This window comes from Colletotrichum paranaense (genome assembly GCF_030867605.1).
Source record: "Colletotrichum paranaense strain IMI 384185 chromosome Unknown Scaffold_21.1, whole genome shotgun sequence".
NCBI classification, from domain to species: domain Eukaryota; kingdom Fungi; phylum Ascomycota; class Sordariomycetes; order Glomerellales; family Glomerellaceae; genus Colletotrichum; species Colletotrichum paranaense.
In genome coordinates, this window is record NW_026848979.1 from 355,500 (window position 1) to 372,957 (window position 17,458).

Here is a 17,458-nt window from a genome sequence, read left to right on the forward strand (position 1 = left end):
GCCCGCCTGTTGTTTGTTCGCGCCGTCTCACGATCCGGAAAGAAGTGGGTGTATGAGGACGATGGCAAGGAGGCTCATCGTAGCTTCATCCGCGTCGCACGAGAGGCGGGGTCAGGTCCGCTAAACTTAGGGCATGAGATCCAGAAGCGAGCCGTGGTCAACCAGCTATTCGGTGATTTGGTCAAACGCCTGCTCGTGCGCCCGTCGAGTTTTATCCGGATCGAGTACCCACTGGCCGCCGACGAAAGGCAGACGTTGGACTCGATCTAGACTTTCCAGGTTGAGGCCGCGTCCTCTGAACAAGTCCCGTTCGTCCTGATTGCCGCTGTGTGTTACAGGAACGAGTCGACACCGGTTAGAATCCGCCTCTTCACTGGCCGAGGTGTTGAATTCCCCCCTCATTACAAGGCAACCTATAACGGTTCCGACTGGGAGATTGGCGCCGTTGGTCACACACACTTTATGCTCTATGTGCAGAGCAATATCCAGGTCACCAAGATCACGCCGCACACGCGCAACATCATCGCTGGTCGCGTTCCTGGCACGCATGAGCATGTGGTGGGAGACGAGAAAAGGCACAGATTACCCAGGAATGAAGAGGACCACTTGGTGGTTGCTAAGCGCCGCAGGGCTGAGTGAGCGGCGACAGTCGCAGGTCATTATAGACATGACATGGAAGGAAAAGACGACACCGGTCGTAAGGCATCATTGATGTAAATGAGAGGCGACAACGGTCGTACGTGATTTGAAGGAGGTGGTGATGGTTGCAGGCCATCATAGACGCAACGTGGGAGGAATAGACGACAACACTCGTATGGCATTATTGCTATGAATGAGAGGTGACAACGGTCACATAGGATTTGGGAAGGCGACAACAGTCGCGAGGATACTCAATGCATTGGTTTTGGTGCAAAAATGTGCGATTGTTGTGAGATTGGCCCAGTGACCTTGTCGATAAAATGTTCCTGACATCGAAGTCAGCAATAGCTGCATCAATTTTAGACCTAGCGATGTGGGGTTTCCTGGTAAGTATTCTACGTAACGACCGACCACCTTAGAATCAATTGGCTGCAGTCTGCGAGACTTGCTGCTATCGTGTCGATTGATGAGTGTGAATCAAATGTCGAACTCGAGTGTTAGTTTATTTCCAATAGACAAGGCAAGTGAGACCTGCATGCCGCACTTACTTACTACAACATAATAATGCCGCCTTGTACTCGCCGAAAGACAGCAGCGAGGCATGACGACAAAACGGGGGGTTGCAGAAAGAAAAAAACTCCCCGGGGCATCAAATAAACAAGATACACCCGGCACGTTTTAACCCCGGACCAACCAAAGTGCTGCAAACGGATATATACGATAACCGACTAATGACTAGGTATCTATTTACAGCCTGCGCAGGTCGGCACACATTACCACGCTGGACCCTCGGACGCAGTGATTTTAATATTGTTTTTTTTGTTCTCTCGTTCTCTTGTTCTTACTCTATTCGCTGTATCTGCGACATTGCAGGCAAAAAGGGGACCCCTTGTCTGAAAACGCCCTTGCGCGGACACACACAGGCATCTCAGCTTGACAGGCCGGGGGAAGAAAAAAGGACCGAGGTGAAGAGGCCACGCCTCAGACTGCAAAAATATACAAGGAAGCCCGGCCTATATTCCTTTCCCCTAGGGTATCGCCGTTTTTTCCCAGCCACTTTCCAACTCCTCGCATGTCGTGAAAAGACGCGATTGTGATGCTTCCCACCATCCAGCTCTTCGCCCCATGTATAGATCCTCAACACAGATACAAGATATTAAAAAATAAGAATAAAAATGGACCCGCACCAGCCGTGTCCGCCCGCGACGGAGCAGGATACACGGTGGCGCCGAGGGCGTTTGATAATAGGGTGCCGACGAGCCGACCTACATCGATCGACCCGCGGTAGAAGGGTATTTGTAGACAAAAAGACAAAAAAAGAAAGAAATCTCTCGAGCAGATGGGGCTCGTGGCCGAGGGGGCGTGCCCTCTCTAAATGCCGTCGGTGGATACCGGGCAACCGCCTAGCATCTTGTTCAAACAGGATCCTCCAGAAGGGTATCGAAGCGTAAAATGGTGACAGATATGGAAATGGCGTCTATGTCGTCAATCAGTTCCAGCCGAGAGAGTTCTCAGCGGCAACGGGGGCCGAGATGTAGGCCGTCCTAGCGGAGTTGCCGGGGCCGCTTCCCCTCGTACGACCGCTGCCGTGGCTTTCGCGGCCACCGGCGGCTCCGTAGTTGGAGAAGTCCTGGCTCATCAGGGCACCGCCCATCATGGGCGGGCTGCCAGCACCAGTGTAGCGCATCTCGGATGAGGTGAGGGAGCTGGCGCGGCGGTGGGCCTGCTTCTTCTGCTTGTAGCGGCGGGCAATAATGAACATGGCAGCACCGTACGCAGCAGCAACACCCACAGCCCCGATACCGATGGCGGCGGCAGTACCTTTTTGAATGGGAGACTGGTTGGAGCCGTCGTTACCGGTGCCGAAGGGGTCATTGGGGTTGTTGGGGGTGGAGGTAGACGACGATCCGTCTCCGCCCGTGGAAGTGCCGTCATCCTCCTGGCCAGGAATGATCTCAATGGCAGGGTTGATATTCTGAGTGAGGTTGTAGACAAGCTGATCGGGGTTGTTGTAGATGGCCGAGTTGGGAATCTTGATGTCCATGCGCAGGGTGTCGACCATGCTTTTGGGGTAGTAGAACTTGGCGAGCGTGGTGATGTAGCCGAGAGTCTGGGACGTGTCGTAGGGGACGAGCTTGGTCATCTGGATCTGGCTAATGTCCAGACCAGCAGCATCGGCCAAAGCCTTGGGCAGGCAGGTGAAGATCTGAGCAGCAGCGTTGGGGTTCTTGCTGACGTGCTGGTAGTTCTCACCGTGCAGGAAACCAATCTGGAGGAGAATGGTGTCCTTGGGCTGCTCGACGTTCGGGTCCGGGCCGCTAATGACCTTGGGTAGGTCAGAAGGCAGGGGAATGGTCGACGTTGGGGCAAGAGCCTCTGTGGGCGTGCTGAGCGAAGTGGACTGCTCGACAATGATGGTGCTGGGCAACCAAGACTCCGAGTCAGTGATGGTGGCCGTGGCAGGGATGCTCGTGATGATGGGAGTCGTCGTAGGCGGCGGCACAGTGACAGTAGGCGTGGTCTCGATCAAGGTCTCCGAGAGAACAGTGGTGTTCACGGGAAGAGTGGTGGTCGCGGCAGGCTCAGTAGTCAGAGACTCAGTAGTAGTGGGGACGACGTTGGTGGCCGTGGCGGTCTCGTTGGCGACGGAGGTCGACGAGAGGGTGGAAGGTGTTACCGTGGGGGCCACAGTCAAGCTGTCCGTCTGAGTCGAGTTGCTGATGGTGGTGGAAGCCGTAGGCAGCTGAGACAAGGTCGGAAGCTGCGTGGTAGTCGGGAAGGTCTCAGTAGAGGTAGTGTTCACGGGGATCTCAACAGAGCCGGTAGCCGTGGTCGTCGGCACAGAGATGGCAGTGCTGTCAGTGATGGTGACCGGAGCGCTGGTGGTAGTCTGTCCGGCGGGGACCTCGGTCGAGGTGGCGTTGACAACATCGGAAGCGGGCAGAGCGGTCGTGGAGACAGACACGGGGACCTCGGTGGAGGAGGTGATGTTGACGGCGGGCTCGCTGCTCACAACGGGGAGGCTGCTGCTGGTGGGCTCGGTAGAGATCTCAACAGAGGTCGTGGCGTTCGCGACGGGCTCAGTGGGTGCCGGGAGCGAGGTGGTGGGCACGGCAGAGGCCTCAGCGGAGGAGGTGACGTTGGCAACAGGCTCAGTCGGGATGGGAAGTCTCGTCGAGGTCGGGTCCGTGGGTGCCGGGAGCGCGGTAGGCGTTGGGATGACAACATCGGACGTCGAGGCAACAGGGACCTCGGACGACGTCGCGTTGGCGATAGGCTCGGTGAGGTTCGTGGGAACGGCAACCTGGCTGGAGACGAAGGAGACAATGGGGTCCAGCGGGTTGGTGGGCTTGCTGCTCTCAGAGACGGCGGCAGATGTGGTCTCAGTGGAGGCACCAGAGGTCACCTGAACGGCGGCAGAAGTGGTGGTCTCAACGGGAAGGACGACGGAGCTCTGGGATGACGAAACGACGGGCTCGGTCGCGTTGACGTTGGGAACCGCGCTGGTAGTCTCGGGGTTCGCAGCCACTGAAGAACGCTGAGCTTGCTCGGCAGAGGTGGTAGCCTGGGTGCTGGAAGTCTCGGACACGACGCCGGTGGGAGCCAGGAGGATACCAGATGAAGATGCGGCCGTGGTAGCCTCGCTCGATGCAGCCTGGGCGCTCGTGGCAGCTTGCGTCGAAGAAACGGCCTCAGCGGTCGAGTTGGTGACCTCGACGTTGGTGGGAGCAGCGGAGCTAAGGACGGCCTCGGTGCTAGGCACGGCAGACGACGCCTCGGCGGTAGTAATTGCCTGGGCAGAGGTGGCAGCTGCCGAGGATTGAACGGCCTCCGTGGTGGAAGCCTGCGCAGATGACTGAGCGGCTTCAGAGGTGGTCGCAGCAGCAGAAGACTGGGCAGCCTCGGAAGTGGTGGCGGCAGCAGATGACTGAGCGGCCTCGGAGGTGCTGGCAGCAGCAGACGTCTGAACGGACTCGACAGCGGTGGTCGCGGCGGCGCTCGACTGAACGGCGGCAGTGGTGGTCTCGGGGGTCGTCGCTGTGGGCTGGGTGGTTGCGGCAGCCTGCGAGGTGGAGGCGGCTTCGCTGGAAACTGTCGAGGTTTCGCTGGTCGTCGGCAGAACGGTAACCGGGGGCAGAGTAGATGTGGGCACGGCGGAGCTTGTCGTCTCAGTCGTCTCTGTCGGGTCGAAGATGACGGTGCTCGAAATGATCACAGTCGTCACTCTCCCATCGGGGAGGGTCGAGACTGTGGTGGAGATTGTCGTCGGGGGTGCGGATTCGGGGGCCGAGGAGATTGTGGAAGTCGGCAACGGTGTGGGAACGGTCGACGATGAGCCAAAGAGAGAGTCCGAAAGGCTGGTGAGGATGTCACCAAATGTCGAGCTGATGGAGGCCGATGCGGTGGACTGGAAAGTGGTGCTCTCGGGGGCCGGAGGGAACGTCTCTTGTCTCGTACTGGTCGAATTCACAAACTGTCGTTTAACGTGACGCGGAAAGTAAATCTTGGGTCGTTCCTGTTCGGCGCAGGCAGTAGAGGCCAGGCCGAGGGCGGCGGCCAGAAGAGCAGTCTTTGCGTGCATGGTTTCGTTTCCCGATTATCGTATATTCAATTGAAGGTCTTTAGCGATTGTAATGATACCAATATTGGTGTTTAGTAGATGGAGGTCTCCATTCCGTGTTAGTAAGTGCTTCGATGCTCGCAAGACTCCTTGGCAACTCACTTTGTCAGGGTGTTATAGAACGAATGTACTTGACAAGGAATTGTCAATGAGCGTGATGGCGTTTGGGATTTTGGGTGTGTGAAATGAGTGACTCGACGAGATATCGTCGGATTGAATTGGGCGAGGACGTCTATTGATCCGTCACGTCGGCTGAGATTATGGCAGTTCCCGTTGTCGAATGCATGGGGAAACTGGCAGGTTGTCGGCGCGGAACCTCGACGACGATCTTCAAATGCGTCCAAAGCACATAAGGGGGGCGGTTAGATCGGCTCGACGGCAAAAAAGACCCCTTTCACGGCGTGAGGAGGCGCAGGTTGAGAATCGGAGAGGAGGTTCGACGTCGCCGGATGAATTCTTGACGGAGGCGAGGGGATGTCGAAATTCGACTGTCGAAGAGACGAGGTCGGGAGAGAGGTGGGGGCGACAAGAGGAGAGCGAGCGTGAGGAGTAAAAGGGAAGGGAAGGGAAGAGAGAAAAAAGCGAGGGTGGTGTAAAGGAATGGAAGGGGACGCAAGAAGGAATGTGGATGGACGAGGCAGCGAAGGATGGGAGATTGATTGATTGATGGAAACACACGACAAGGGACGAGGGACGAGAGACCGGGGGGTTGATCAGGACGGACGGGGGTGGCAGCAGAAAGACCAAGAGAACCAAGAGAGCGAGAGTAGAGGGAGGAGTCCAAGAGGAGTGTGGTGAGGGCTCAGGTCGACCGTCAGGGAGGGAGGGGACGAGATGGGATGGGCCAGCATGGACCGGGCGGGTGGTGATGGGATGGCGGGTACGAAGTCCAAGGTATCTTATCGGCTATTTTAGGTGTGAAAGACACTCGTGGGTAAGTACCTGATCCTCGTACTCCGTACACAGGTACCTTGGTCCAGGTTGATCGCGGTGCTGAAGGGGGGAGAAGGGACGGGAGCTGGCTGCTGGCTGCTGGAATGGCAGAGGAACCAAGCCGGGCACTGCTGGGCTGTACTGCGCGAAGGCAATTAACATGTCCAGGCACAAACTCGAGGGTGTGCAGGGGGGTGTGCGGTACTTTCTTGCAGTGACCAAGGCAATAAGGTACTTGTCTTAGCTAAGACGTCCACAAGTAGTGCACCTCAGGTACGGGATAAGGTACATTTGGCTCGATTTTATTTTTTCTTCTTCCCGTCGTCCCCAAGCGTCAACCCCCTTTTTTTGCAAGTTCACTACCTTACCATGGCACCAACAGTCTACCTACTACCCTTCATGAGGCCCTGCAGGTGAGTCAAGGCCCAGCTGGCACAAGTGCACGACTTGCCTACCTACACTATTCGTAAAAATAATTACTGGTCCTTACTTTGTGCACACACGCAGGCGGCATGGCTTGACCTGTGTGGTACGACGACTGTGGTGCCTCTCCGGCCCGTCATCTTATTACTCTCACCACACCTGAAGACCGCCGTCGAGTACCTTTCCTATGCCAGCTAGCCCCAGCCGGTACGAGTTATGCGTATCCTTAGTGTACGAAGTATTGCATCCCCGTCAGCGCCCACGGCCGAGAGGGACAGCCGAAGTCGCCCGACCATTACGCAACTCCCCTGGGCACAGCAAAGTCAGTCTGAGTCTTACTGACTCTGACTGGGTCCTGAGGGCTGACGGACACTTCTTTGGAGCCAAACGGATGCCATTTTGAGGATTGAGACCGACGAGTCTCGTAAAAGCCTCACCTACACTGACAATGCACATGGACGGCGGGTTGTCGTCCGAGAGGCATCTCTCCTCTTCGTTGCATACGCAGTATACACCAGCCAACCCTGAACAGAGCTGGGACGAAATTGTTGGATTGGGTTTGTGTAGAATGGACGATTGCCCAGAGACGAGATGAAAGACAAGGCGACTCGACCGTCACGGCTGAACTCTCGTCCCAGCCCAACAAACGGCTGGAACGCTGCACTTCTGCAGCATTGCGGCGTATGGCCTCTACCAATGGGTTTGTTTAGTCAAGGCGAGGATCCCCATTGTGAGCAAAGCGCGTAGACCCGGGATCTCCCTCCCCCCGAATCTTGCAGACGTGAACGTGATGTATTATTTTTGGCAAACAGACGGGCCGGTAGCCTCTCCGACTTTTAGACTCAAGAGACCGACTTGGACTGTGTTGTTGGACGGTGCCGCATCGTGCGCATCTGTTTCCCTATTTGATAGTACCCTGGACTCGATGTCGTCCAGAATAGTCAAGTGGAAGCCAAACTCTCGACTCTCACCGGAAAACGCTAACATTGACGACGGTGCATTGATGAGTGTTGACCATGTGTTGCCCCTGTCCGCCATCACTGCCGGACGTCCACGGTGGGACGGGTGGGAAAATCTCGCGAAATGACATTGCTGTTCTGGTCATGGTCTACCGTCGAGGTCCCTCTGTCATGGCGTGCTCGTCCGTGTGCCTGTTCTAGACTCTGGTGGTTGTTGGTCGGAACGGTCAGCTCTCAGGTCGACGGCCAGGGGAACGAGTCACTAGCCAGTACAAGGCTCCAACGTGCAGTACTCCGTACCTGATCACTGGCCAACGCCGGTAGTCCGCACACGATATCCGTACAGCACCAAGCTGGCAAGCAGCAGCCCGGGCATTCATGGTCCGCCTTATTGCAGTGCGCACAGTAATGGTCTGGAGAGCACACCATTCCGTAGGAGGGCGGGAAGGCAAGGTGGTGTGGAGAAAACGTAGGCTCACCGTTCCTGTGCTGTGCCGTGCCGTGCTGTGCTGTATGTACCGTACAAAGTCCACCACAGCCGTTGCTGGCAAGCAAACTCGTCAGACGGTGGTTTGTTGCCCGCGTTGCATTGCTTGGAGCTGGCTGCTGGCTGAGCGGCACTGGAAGTTGAGGTGCGGACGATGTGCAAGATGGTGAGCAGCCGCTGCCCGCAGGAAATGGAGAGAGAGAGGGGCTTAGCTTTTTCGGGGCACGGGCTAAAAATGGGCAGAAATGGCTGCCGCCGGGTACGTACCGCGCAGCTTTAGATGATGTGAGGTGGGTCAAAAGTGGAGTAGAGGAGACCCAGGTCCATGCCCGCCCTCGTCAATATTGAATACTTGCTTTTTGGATGGTTACTTCTGCAAAGAAGCAAGTCCCTTTTCAAGGTCCTCCCATCGGCCTTGCTGTCAACTTTGGCCCTGTTCGTCCTCTGCCGGGGCTTGTTGCTCCTTCGAGGCCGTGCCAGGTGGGTTGGTGAACAGGGGTAAATCTGACAAGCGAGCGCAGATCATTGGCCAAATCTCGGTGATGCGACGCTACGGGCAATTTTGCGCCGTTCAACCCCTGCAGACCCTTGCCGGAGGAGGTCACTGGGCAAGACTGGGGGGCGCTCCTCCTTCCCAGATTCCTTCTCCAGGCTTTTCCAGGTGGGCAGTCACGCAGTGGGCACTTTCTCTGGGCCACTGGCAACTTGCAAAGACTGGGCAGGTGCGTGGTCACTGGTGGGCAACTGCCAATGCGGGCTATTCCCTCCCTGGTCTCACCTTTCCAAGGCGCGTTCCCTTCCGTGGCCTTGCACAAACCTGCACCAATGCATGCACACATCGGCCCTCCAGCTGTCCAACGAGCACAAACACACCAGAGTCAGAGCTCAGAACCACCAACGGCGCAGATCCATCATCCCCCTCCAATTCTTTGCACAAACATGGATCTGTGGGGCTAGCTGACGAGATGGACAGTCCAGACCGAGTCCCGCCGTTGATCGTTGCCCTCGAGAGACCCGAGTATGATTGACGACACTTGGTAACCGTACGCATACTATGTACAGATGTGTCCTGGAAGAACCCCAACCCGGACGAAATGATAATCGGAGGCAATCTGCATTTACAACATCCTCTTGTGGAAATCCCTCGTCAACCTCCGCCCTGCAACGCTCCAACGCTAGCAGCCCACGTCTTGTGACTGCTCCAGGGTTGCAGGTGGTCCCCAGGTCCATGGCAACGCTGGACACACAGACAACTTGACAAGCGACGCTTTCGACCTGTCTCCTTGGCCGGGACTGTACGAATAGAGTCAAGAGTCGTCCAACTTGACAGTATTGCGGGGCGTAGAGATACGTTGCGTTGCTGCCGTTGCAACCCGGCATCACGCCTAAATTGATGTTTATGAGCATAATAGATTGCGCTTGCCGTGCTCGGGAGTTGATGTGCTCAGGCCGCCCGCCACCTGTAGTCAAGAATCAATAATGCTGTACAAAGTAGCCCTCACCAGAGTCACCACTCGCGTAGCGTCCAATACTCCGATTCGCATGGCACCATTCGACAATCTGGACCACTACCATCGTACAGAGAGTAAACTCGACTCTCTCATCGCTCTCGACGTTTCATCAGAGTCGAATGCCAATGATACAACCGCCATACCAGTGCGCCTCGATTGGCATCTCAACGGCGGGTCGACGACACGCGCTTTGTGTTCAGCACGCTTTCAAGTTCCAACAAGCGGCGGTTGTTGGTCCTCGATCGGGTCATAGGACGAAGCGGTACAAAGCGGATACTCGATCACAGGCCCAACACCCGCTTATTCGAGGTACCGCTCGCCAGCAGGGCTACCGTTGGAGCGTCCTGATCTCGTCCCTTTCCCGTCGGCGCCATCCCTGCTCGACTTCCACCTTCCCCATGCGATAGTGTGGATGGCTGAGAACACGCGCCCAATGGGAGCCGACGCCGGTGTCGTTAGCTTGTCTCGAATGTCCCGTTGATGGACGTGGGCTTGAGCCTTTAATCATAACCGCACCAACGCACGCCACAGACGAGATTTGGAGCTCTAGCGAGACGACGATGCACAACGACCCAGGCTCTGGGAAAATCAATACCATCAACACTGAGTCTCGATTTCGTGCACAAGTCGAAAACCTTCTCGATGCCCATGTCTTCGTACAGATGGCACGAGGGCGCAGCTGCGCAGGGCTGGCGGAAACCTGCTAACTGGGTGTTATTGTCTCAGTACCGGCAAACCGGCCGCCGTCAATATCTCTGCGACTCGTCAAGTGGGGTTGGTCTCCGCCGATCAGCCAGTCACCCAAAGCTTTGATCAGAACGCACTGGGGGGCACGCAAGCCCAGCGAATGGTCTCGCCCTTTCTGATCAGCCATCGAGGATCACCCTGCAACGTCCATTGATGGTGTGTTTCTCCACGTGGGTAAAGAGCAAGCAAGAAAAAATCGAAGCTTTTTTGCTGTTTTATCCCTCTCTTTGGTTTTCAGTCTCTGCGGGTTCGCGCACCGGGATACATGCCGGGCCAGTTGGATTGTTTACAGTTACACGCGAGTTGCACACGCGACTCCTTGCTCAGGGCCGCAGGAACACTCAGACGTCAGCCTTGGGACAACTTAATCGGCACAAAAGAGCCCCATCATCTGTTCGAGACGGAGTTCTGGCTTTCGAAGGGCTTCGATGGCCGTGACACGAATGCTCTATCCGACTCTGTGGAACTCAAGCCCGGGGCTCGGAATCTAGTGCCCAGGCCCATGTTCAGTTCTCGTCCTCCCCCAGTGTCGTCACAGGTGCAGGACAGTGATTGAATCCTGAAGCAATCCAAGAGAGGAGGGAATGAGGGTCGGTGGAACAGCGCTCCTGAATACACGAGAGATTGAGGCTGTGCAGCACTCGCATGCCTTGTCTCTCTGCTCTTCTGCCACAGCCATGTCCCGTTCCCATTCCTCGCCTATCCGCAAGTTGCCGTCCGGCCCGTCTCGTGTTGTGTCGCGTCACATCGTCGAGCTTCAAGCGGCGGTGTCATCAACGTGCCAGAGTGTCTGTTCCATCGGCACCCGTCACTCTAGAAGCCATTGGACGGGAGCCACAGCAAGCATCGAAATGAAGTCACATCAATTGCTGCTTCACTGGCGGCACGGTACCGTACGCGGTACGCCTCTGAAGACTGAAGCTGCCGCTCCGGCCCCCCGAGTCCGGGTGGCGGTTCCCGCTCCAACGGCATCGACTGTGTCTGCCAACTTCGCGTGCCACCATCGCTAGCGAGCGGACCGGGCTGAGTCAAAATAGCACCAAGACATGCGCTATCGTTGGTGCGTCAGGTACTAAAGGCACGGCGTGAGCGTGGCTCTCGAGCTAACTTGAATAGCTACGTGCCCTCATTCCCAATCTCCAGGGAAAGCTTCCAGTCCAAAAGTGACGAATTTCAGTTCCTGGCGGCGTCCAGGGAGACGCTATGACCACGGCATCAAGAGTTCGAGACCCTTCGTCACCTCCAGCGTCTCGGCTACCCACGCAACGCTGTGTCTTGCTTCGAAATCGATTCGAAATCGCCTTCTCCTTTGTTTAGTGCGACCTGACGGCTGCTGCCCTCTCCCTCCCTCTACGGATAGGCTCCCGAGGCTTTGCTGCACCTGAGAATGTGGGCTACACACCCTGAAACCCTGGTAACATGCTGGACAGCTGGAAAATCGAATTTGGGACCCATTGCAGCATTTTCCAAGGTGTTTCAAGATGTGCTGGGGAGTGCTTGTCAGTCTCCCTCTGAAAAGTGAAAGGGGGAGGTTGTTTACCTGCCGATCATTCTATTGCCTGCAGCTTCATATTACCGACCAATGTCTTCCGTTCCAAGCAGCCAAATCTTCGCTGTATTTGCCATATTATGATCCTCACGGGTGTTTGGCCATGTCTCTGGGGTGTGAGCCGCAGCCGTTCGCAGAATTCACGGCAATCTGATGCAGCCCCAGGTAAGATTGACTTGACATGAGATCAGGACTAACATGACGACCCAGGCATTCTCACGTATCGAGTCTTCGTCTCGTATCTTTCTGCACGTGCTCCCGCCCGCGAAGCACCGCAGAGTCGACTCGCGGGTGATGCTGCACAGGTGTCATGTTTGAGATGTCGGGATGAACTCTGCGGCAGCCTCGTCCCCAACACTGGCAAAAAACCAACACGGCTCTAACTGTGTGTTTCAAAATAACAGCAGAGTACGATGATGGAATGTGATGGGAATGAGGGATTCCGTTGCAGGCTCATCCAGAGGGCTGCTGTGGCACCGGACGCTTCAGCCACGTGTTTCCCTGTCGCCTACGTGCGATGATTTCGTACTCGGCCAGGCCACTGATTTCTTCTGCGACGCTCTGTTCAGCCTGTGGCATCGAGGATTCCAGGGGTAGGGATCTCATCATTTCATAGTGTTCCTTGGGCACTCTACATCTTGCGACGCTCGTGTCAGGTATGGTATGCACTCTGAATTCGAGGCGCCAACGGATGCCATGGCCGATTCGTCAGAGAGCCGGCACCGAGAGGAAGGTGGCATACGCCGGAGCCTCCGGTAGGTGTGGAGATTGACGGAGCGGACGGCAGGTCGGCTCAGACCGTAGTGCCGGTACCTGCCCGGCCGAGTGTCATTTCAGCGACTACCGGAGCCTCATTGCCTTCACGTCGACAGAGAGTCAACGACTGCCATGTGCCAACCGTGACAATGAGAACAGATACGCTTCTGACTGCTCACGGTGCTCTGTCGACGCCCTTTATGGCATTTCAGGTTTGTGGGCAAGCTGTGGTTATTGATGTATTGAGCAGTTCATCAGGATCATGTGACGCGTGACAGAATTACATGTCATTCGTCTCTCGGTCATAAAAGAACCCGCTGCATTCGATCATGGTGCACCGGCTTGATGCGAAGAAGGAGCAAACAATGTGCAGATCGGACGGTATTGGGAAGCATGAAGATATATACCTTGTCGGAGCTGCAGCCGCCGTGTCCAGCATCCATTACACGGCTTGCGAAAGCAGTCATTGGCGAGAATTCGCTGCCCTGGAAACTTCATCCGGCTTGCTTTCTGCAATGCATGGACTCTTTCTGTCTTCTCACCTTGACGACTGCTCGGGACCGGGTCTGCAGGAAGTGTTCCGCCGCGAGGCCGTGGAGCAGCTCGGGATCCTGTCAGCCTGGCCCTAAGTTGGCGACGATGAATGGCGGGCTCTTCGCAAGCATAACCAGAACGGTATTGCGAAAGCCGCGAAGATGCATATGCATATGGCAGACGGATATGAGCAGTCACATTGTGTGCCCGCCGCCCAAGACCAAAGACCAAGGAGCATTTGCGTCGAGTTTGACGCATCCACGAGAAAGCCCCAGCCGACGAAATCCACCTCGTCTTTTCTTTTTCTGCCGTTCGTGTCCCGCGACGTGCCTTTTCTCGCGGGATATGATGGAGGTGGTTGGCAGACGCAGTGGGGATCCGCTTCCTGTCATTTTCGACGTCCACCATCATTTTGTGACAGGGCTGGGTGGCGCCGTGGACTCCAACGACCGTTTACAAACCGGCCGAGTGGCCGAGAGACATGCTGACGAACAACGTCTTGAGTGCAGTTGGATGCCGACGACGAATCTCAGGCTGGCTTTGGACGTTGACGAGTGGCGGCGGCGGCGGCAGCGAGTGACACCAGGTTGGTTAGACGAGCGTTGATCTGCGAATAGCACGATGGGATGGAGGGGCAACGCAGGGCCGGGAGGTGAGAACTGGGGCAAGCCGCAAAGCCGCAAAGCCGCAACCCCTCGTTCGCAGGCTCGCTGCAGGACGACGTATTAGCGCTTGGACGCTAGTCTGCCCGAGGGGCAATTCCCGCACGTCGCGATGCAGCCTTTTGACAATGGGGACGACGGGAGGTGGGCTTGACTGAAGCGGAGAAATCGGGGGGAGACGCAAGTTTCGCAATAGCAATACTGCGTAGGCGGCGGCGAGGACGGCGGACGGTGGTGATGATGACCAGTCAGAAGCGATGGAAAGCCGGCTGAACCAAGGATCTCAGCGGCGGGATCAGCGCGAGCGGCCGAATCTCGACGGCTAGCTACGTTTGGGGCTTTTCCAGACGTGGGAGAGCCGGATTGACGGTATGTGCTTGGGCGGTGAGATGATGTGACTCGCATCTGAGGTACCTTGCTTGAAGGTGAGCAACACGGATAAGGTTGACGTATCGACGCAAGCCACCGCGTGGGTGAACTGTTGACCTTTGGTATGATTGCCAGGGGTGCGTGGGAGAGTTGCGGTAGCCGTTGCCAACTTTTTGTGTGATTTTCTAATCATTATTTTGAGCATGTAGTGAAAGGTATCCCCAGTGCTGTGTTGCGCTGATACAAACACACAAAGCTTCTTGCAGGTACACGCGCACAAGCATTCAACCAGTCCTTGGCCGGGTACTTTACCTAGGTCAGGAACCTCGGAAAGGTTACGCGCAAGGTGAAGCGAGGACGACCGGGAGTTGTTGGACGCTCGAGGTTAAACTCTGGTGGTTGAGGGTGTTGAGGAACTGTCCGCTGCCGCCCGCGCCTACTGTTCTGACAGGCCGCCCTGACGTAAGGCACAGCCGGCTGTTTGGCGGGGTCGGCAAGGTACCTCTGCTCGCTGGGCGGAGACCTTTGGCTTCGGGATCGCCCATCACGGCGGACTCTGTTTCTTGGTAACGGTACCCAGGCGAGGAGTAGACTTTTCGGCGCGACACAGGCAAAAGGTTACAGCGTTTACAAGTCTCCGTAACCAAGAGCCCGGGTTCGTCATCGGGTCCCTTGGCTGGGGCGGCAAGTACCTTTTTTCCCTTCCATTTGGTTTGAGCACCTCACCGACGCAACCGCAATTCGAGGCGATGCGCGCGAGTCGACCTCCCCCCCGTTCCTCTGCTTGTCGCAATGCCTGGTTCGGTTCGATATCCCCTCGTTTCTCAGTACCGGTAAACCTAGGATGTAAGGTAGATAGATACATGACATAGATACATTGGGTGGCCCTTGCCTCACCGTAAGGTACCATAAGGTGCTCCTTCCCATCGCAAGGTGACGAAACTATGTAGAGCGCCAGGCTGCATTCTGCCCCCTCCAAACTACTGGACCATTGCCCTCTGCGATTTTACCCCTCCATCCTCTGTCAACCCCACTTGGATTCCCTCTACCTGCTTTTGCTGCCCTTGTCTTTAAAGCAGTAGCTTCCCTCAGCTTCCTTCTCTGCAATTCTTTCCCACCAACATCACCACCACAAACACACAATTCAATCACTTCACAAATCACAACCGACAAAATGGGTGTTACCAAGACGACTCACCAGTCCGGCTCCGGCGCCATCCCCAAGCCCGGCCAGACTGTCACCATTGAGTACACTGGCTTCCTCAAGGATACCTCCCAGCCCGACAACAAGGGCAAGAAGTGAGCAAACAACCCCTCCACCCCGCCCGTCTCTGTTCCCTCGCATGTTATGCTAACGAGTGCTCAATTGCCAGGTTCGACTCCTCGGTCGGCCGCGGCGACTTTGTCACCAGAATTGGTGTCGGCCAGGTCATCAAGGGTATGTCTGCACCGAGACGCTTACCTACGTCCTCCCTCCCTTCCTCTCCTCCTCGGGCTTCTTCGAATACATACACGATCCTGGTGATGCGGAACTGGATGCTTACTGACGCATGAATGCAGGCTGGGATGAGGGTGTCACCCAGATGAACGTCGGCGAGAAGGCTACTCTCGACATCACCAGGTAAGAAACCTCTGTCCTACAGTCCTCAGTGGAATGGCTTTGTACAGCGTACGGCAAGACAATGAACTTGGCTAACGTGTGTTTTGCAGTGACTTCGCCTATGGCGAGCGGTAAGCAATACCCACCATCAACGGTGCCCAGGGCCATGCCAGGCATCTGTTGCTACCATGGCGACCAATTAATGCTAATTATGTTCCCCAACAGCGGCTTCACCGGCCACATTCCCCCCAACGCCGACCTCATCTTGTAAGTTGACCCGGGAGATGACTGCTGTTTGTCAGCACCAAGGCGTCGTTGGCTAACCACATTCCATAGCGACGTTGAGCTCAAGAAAGTCCAGTAAAGCATCAAAGCTTTACTTCGTTTCGCGCAAGTGGTTAGCTGGAAAGATGATATGGAGTAGGCCCACGCAGCCTATCTTAGAGAGTGGATAGTACAGTTCCCAGAACATGCTCGAGCCCAAATATACTATCTTCAACTACCGCATAACAACGCTTTTACTGTCAATTGGTGTGAATGTTTCCGTGTATCTGCCGGATCGCGTGCGCGACAGAGTCTGGACGGTGCCCACGTCACACGGCATGTGGTGCTGGTGATACACGTACTCATGTGATCTTGATCCTGCTACATAGTTGATTCATTCCAACGAATGCCCTGATGTAACCGTGTATGAGTGCTCGTCAGTAACTATGAAGGAGCGCAGATATAACGTCCATGGACTATGACATGTCTGCGCATGGTGTGCTGTCTAAGTGAAAAGAAGATTTAGAACATGATATGCGCCATTCCACACGCGTACCAGACTTTCCAGTCATAAAAAAAATCAAAGTCATGATGGTAGACGTCTTGATTCTCATTTGAGGAATTCAACGAGTCTATACGTGTTGGTGGACGTTACATTTGATTTTATTTGGTGTTTGAATCGATGTTTTAATTCCTGTCACTAACCAGTGTCAACATTTTATGTTGCTAGAATCAACCTCCTTGGGCAATATAGTAGTATATTGTAGACACCAATATGACCCTTACAAAGAAACAGCATGATGAACCTCTGCCCTCGAAGACCTACTCAAACCAAAGAACCAAGCTGGGACTCACGTTCAGGTCGACTTCAAGTGGTGATGGAACTCGGTAGATTCTCGGAGAAACTGGCACACAGTAATTTCATACCGTGCGCAAAGGAGTCGCCTAACACGATACATGATGGCACACATACAATCAACTGGAAGAAATGTATACACAGTACAGACGACACTGCCTCACCTTCGCTGAGGCCGTCTTAGGCTGTACCTTATTCCTTCCTGCTGAATGCATTGAGGGGCAATGTTTAGAAATCGCCCAGTGGAGCTTCCCTCCTCACAGCGCCAGCCAGCCTGCATCGCCCGCCTTACGTGAGGTAACCCAGGCGCACCCCTGCCCCTCGTCGACACCTCCACATCCGGCTCCACGACCACCTTTACATCACCAGAAACGAGGCTGCTCTTTCTTCCTGCACAACCACATCAACTGCAACACGACGCTTCTTGCCTGGTGCATTTTTTCCCTTCACCTCTCCCACGAAACGCAGCGACACACTTTCTGCAACCTTGACGAACGACGAGAGAACCAACCGCGGTTCCACTATACGAACACACGAACACACACGTC

At 55.6% G+C, this 17,458-nt stretch overlaps 6 protein-coding genes across 6 annotated transcripts, besides 2 other annotated features; 4 read left to right on the top strand and 2 right to left on the bottom strand.

The window, feature by feature from the left end:
* Nucleotides 1–270: 270 nt before the first annotated feature.
* Nucleotides 271–639, top strand: CPAR01_15833 (uncharacterized protein; the record flags this gene model as incomplete). Its single annotated transcript, XM_060500081.1, has 1 exon — nucleotides 271–639. A coding segment is annotated over one exon (369 nt), but the record flags the coding sequence as incomplete, so codon positions are not given.
* A 1,489-nt stretch (nucleotides 640–2,128) lies between these two features.
* Nucleotides 2,129–5,221, bottom strand: CPAR01_15834 (basic proline-rich protein; the record flags this gene model as incomplete). The annotated part of the gene is made up of 1 exon (XM_060500082.1): nucleotides 2,129–5,221. One exon carries the CDS (start codon nucleotides 5,219–5,221, stop codon nucleotides 2,129–2,131), a length of 3,093 nt encoding a protein of 1,030 aa, XP_060341271.1.
* Nucleotides 5,222–5,590: 369 nt separating this feature from the next.
* CPAR01_15835 (uncharacterized protein) lies at nucleotides 5,591–6,031 on the bottom strand (the record flags this gene model as incomplete). The annotated part of the gene is made up of 1 exon (XM_060500083.1): nucleotides 5,591–6,031. A coding segment is annotated over one exon (441 nt), but the record flags the coding sequence as incomplete, so codon positions are not given.
* A 2,276-nt stretch (nucleotides 6,032–8,307) lies between these two features.
* Nucleotides 8,308–8,321: a sequence feature (Short protein (CPAR01_15836, KAK1518187.1) was converted to a misc_feature.).
* A 714-nt stretch (nucleotides 8,322–9,035) lies between these two features.
* Nucleotides 9,036–9,090: a sequence feature (Short protein (CPAR01_15836, KAK1518187.1) was converted to a misc_feature.).
* Nucleotides 9,091–9,541: 451 nt separating this feature from the next.
* On the top strand, nucleotides 9,542–10,876 carry CPAR01_15837 (uncharacterized protein; the record flags this gene model as incomplete). Its single annotated transcript, XM_060500084.1, has 4 exons — nucleotides 9,542–9,803; nucleotides 9,861–10,022; nucleotides 10,105–10,229; nucleotides 10,559–10,876. The coding sequence occupies 4 exons, from the start codon at nucleotides 9,542–9,544 to the stop codon at nucleotides 10,874–10,876; spliced, it is 867 nt and encodes a 288-aa protein (XP_060341273.1).
* A 2,094-nt stretch (nucleotides 10,877–12,970) lies between these two features.
* CPAR01_15838 (uncharacterized protein) lies at nucleotides 12,971–13,765 on the top strand (the record flags this gene model as incomplete). Its single annotated transcript, XM_060500085.1, has 1 exon — nucleotides 12,971–13,765. The coding sequence occupies one exon, from the start codon at nucleotides 12,971–12,973 to the stop codon at nucleotides 13,763–13,765; it is 795 nt and encodes a 264-aa protein (XP_060341274.1).
* Nucleotides 13,766–15,364: 1,599 nt separating this feature from the next.
* On the top strand, nucleotides 15,365–16,154 carry CPAR01_15839 (peptidyl-prolyl cis-trans isomerase fkr-3; the record flags this gene model as incomplete). The annotated part of the gene is made up of 6 exons (XM_060500086.1): nucleotides 15,365–15,489; nucleotides 15,564–15,628; nucleotides 15,751–15,811; nucleotides 15,901–15,921; nucleotides 16,016–16,057; nucleotides 16,127–16,154. The coding sequence occupies 6 exons, from the start codon at nucleotides 15,365–15,367 to the stop codon at nucleotides 16,152–16,154; spliced, it is 342 nt and encodes a 113-aa protein (XP_060341275.1).
* Between the last annotated feature and the right edge of the window lie 1,304 nt (nucleotides 16,155–17,458).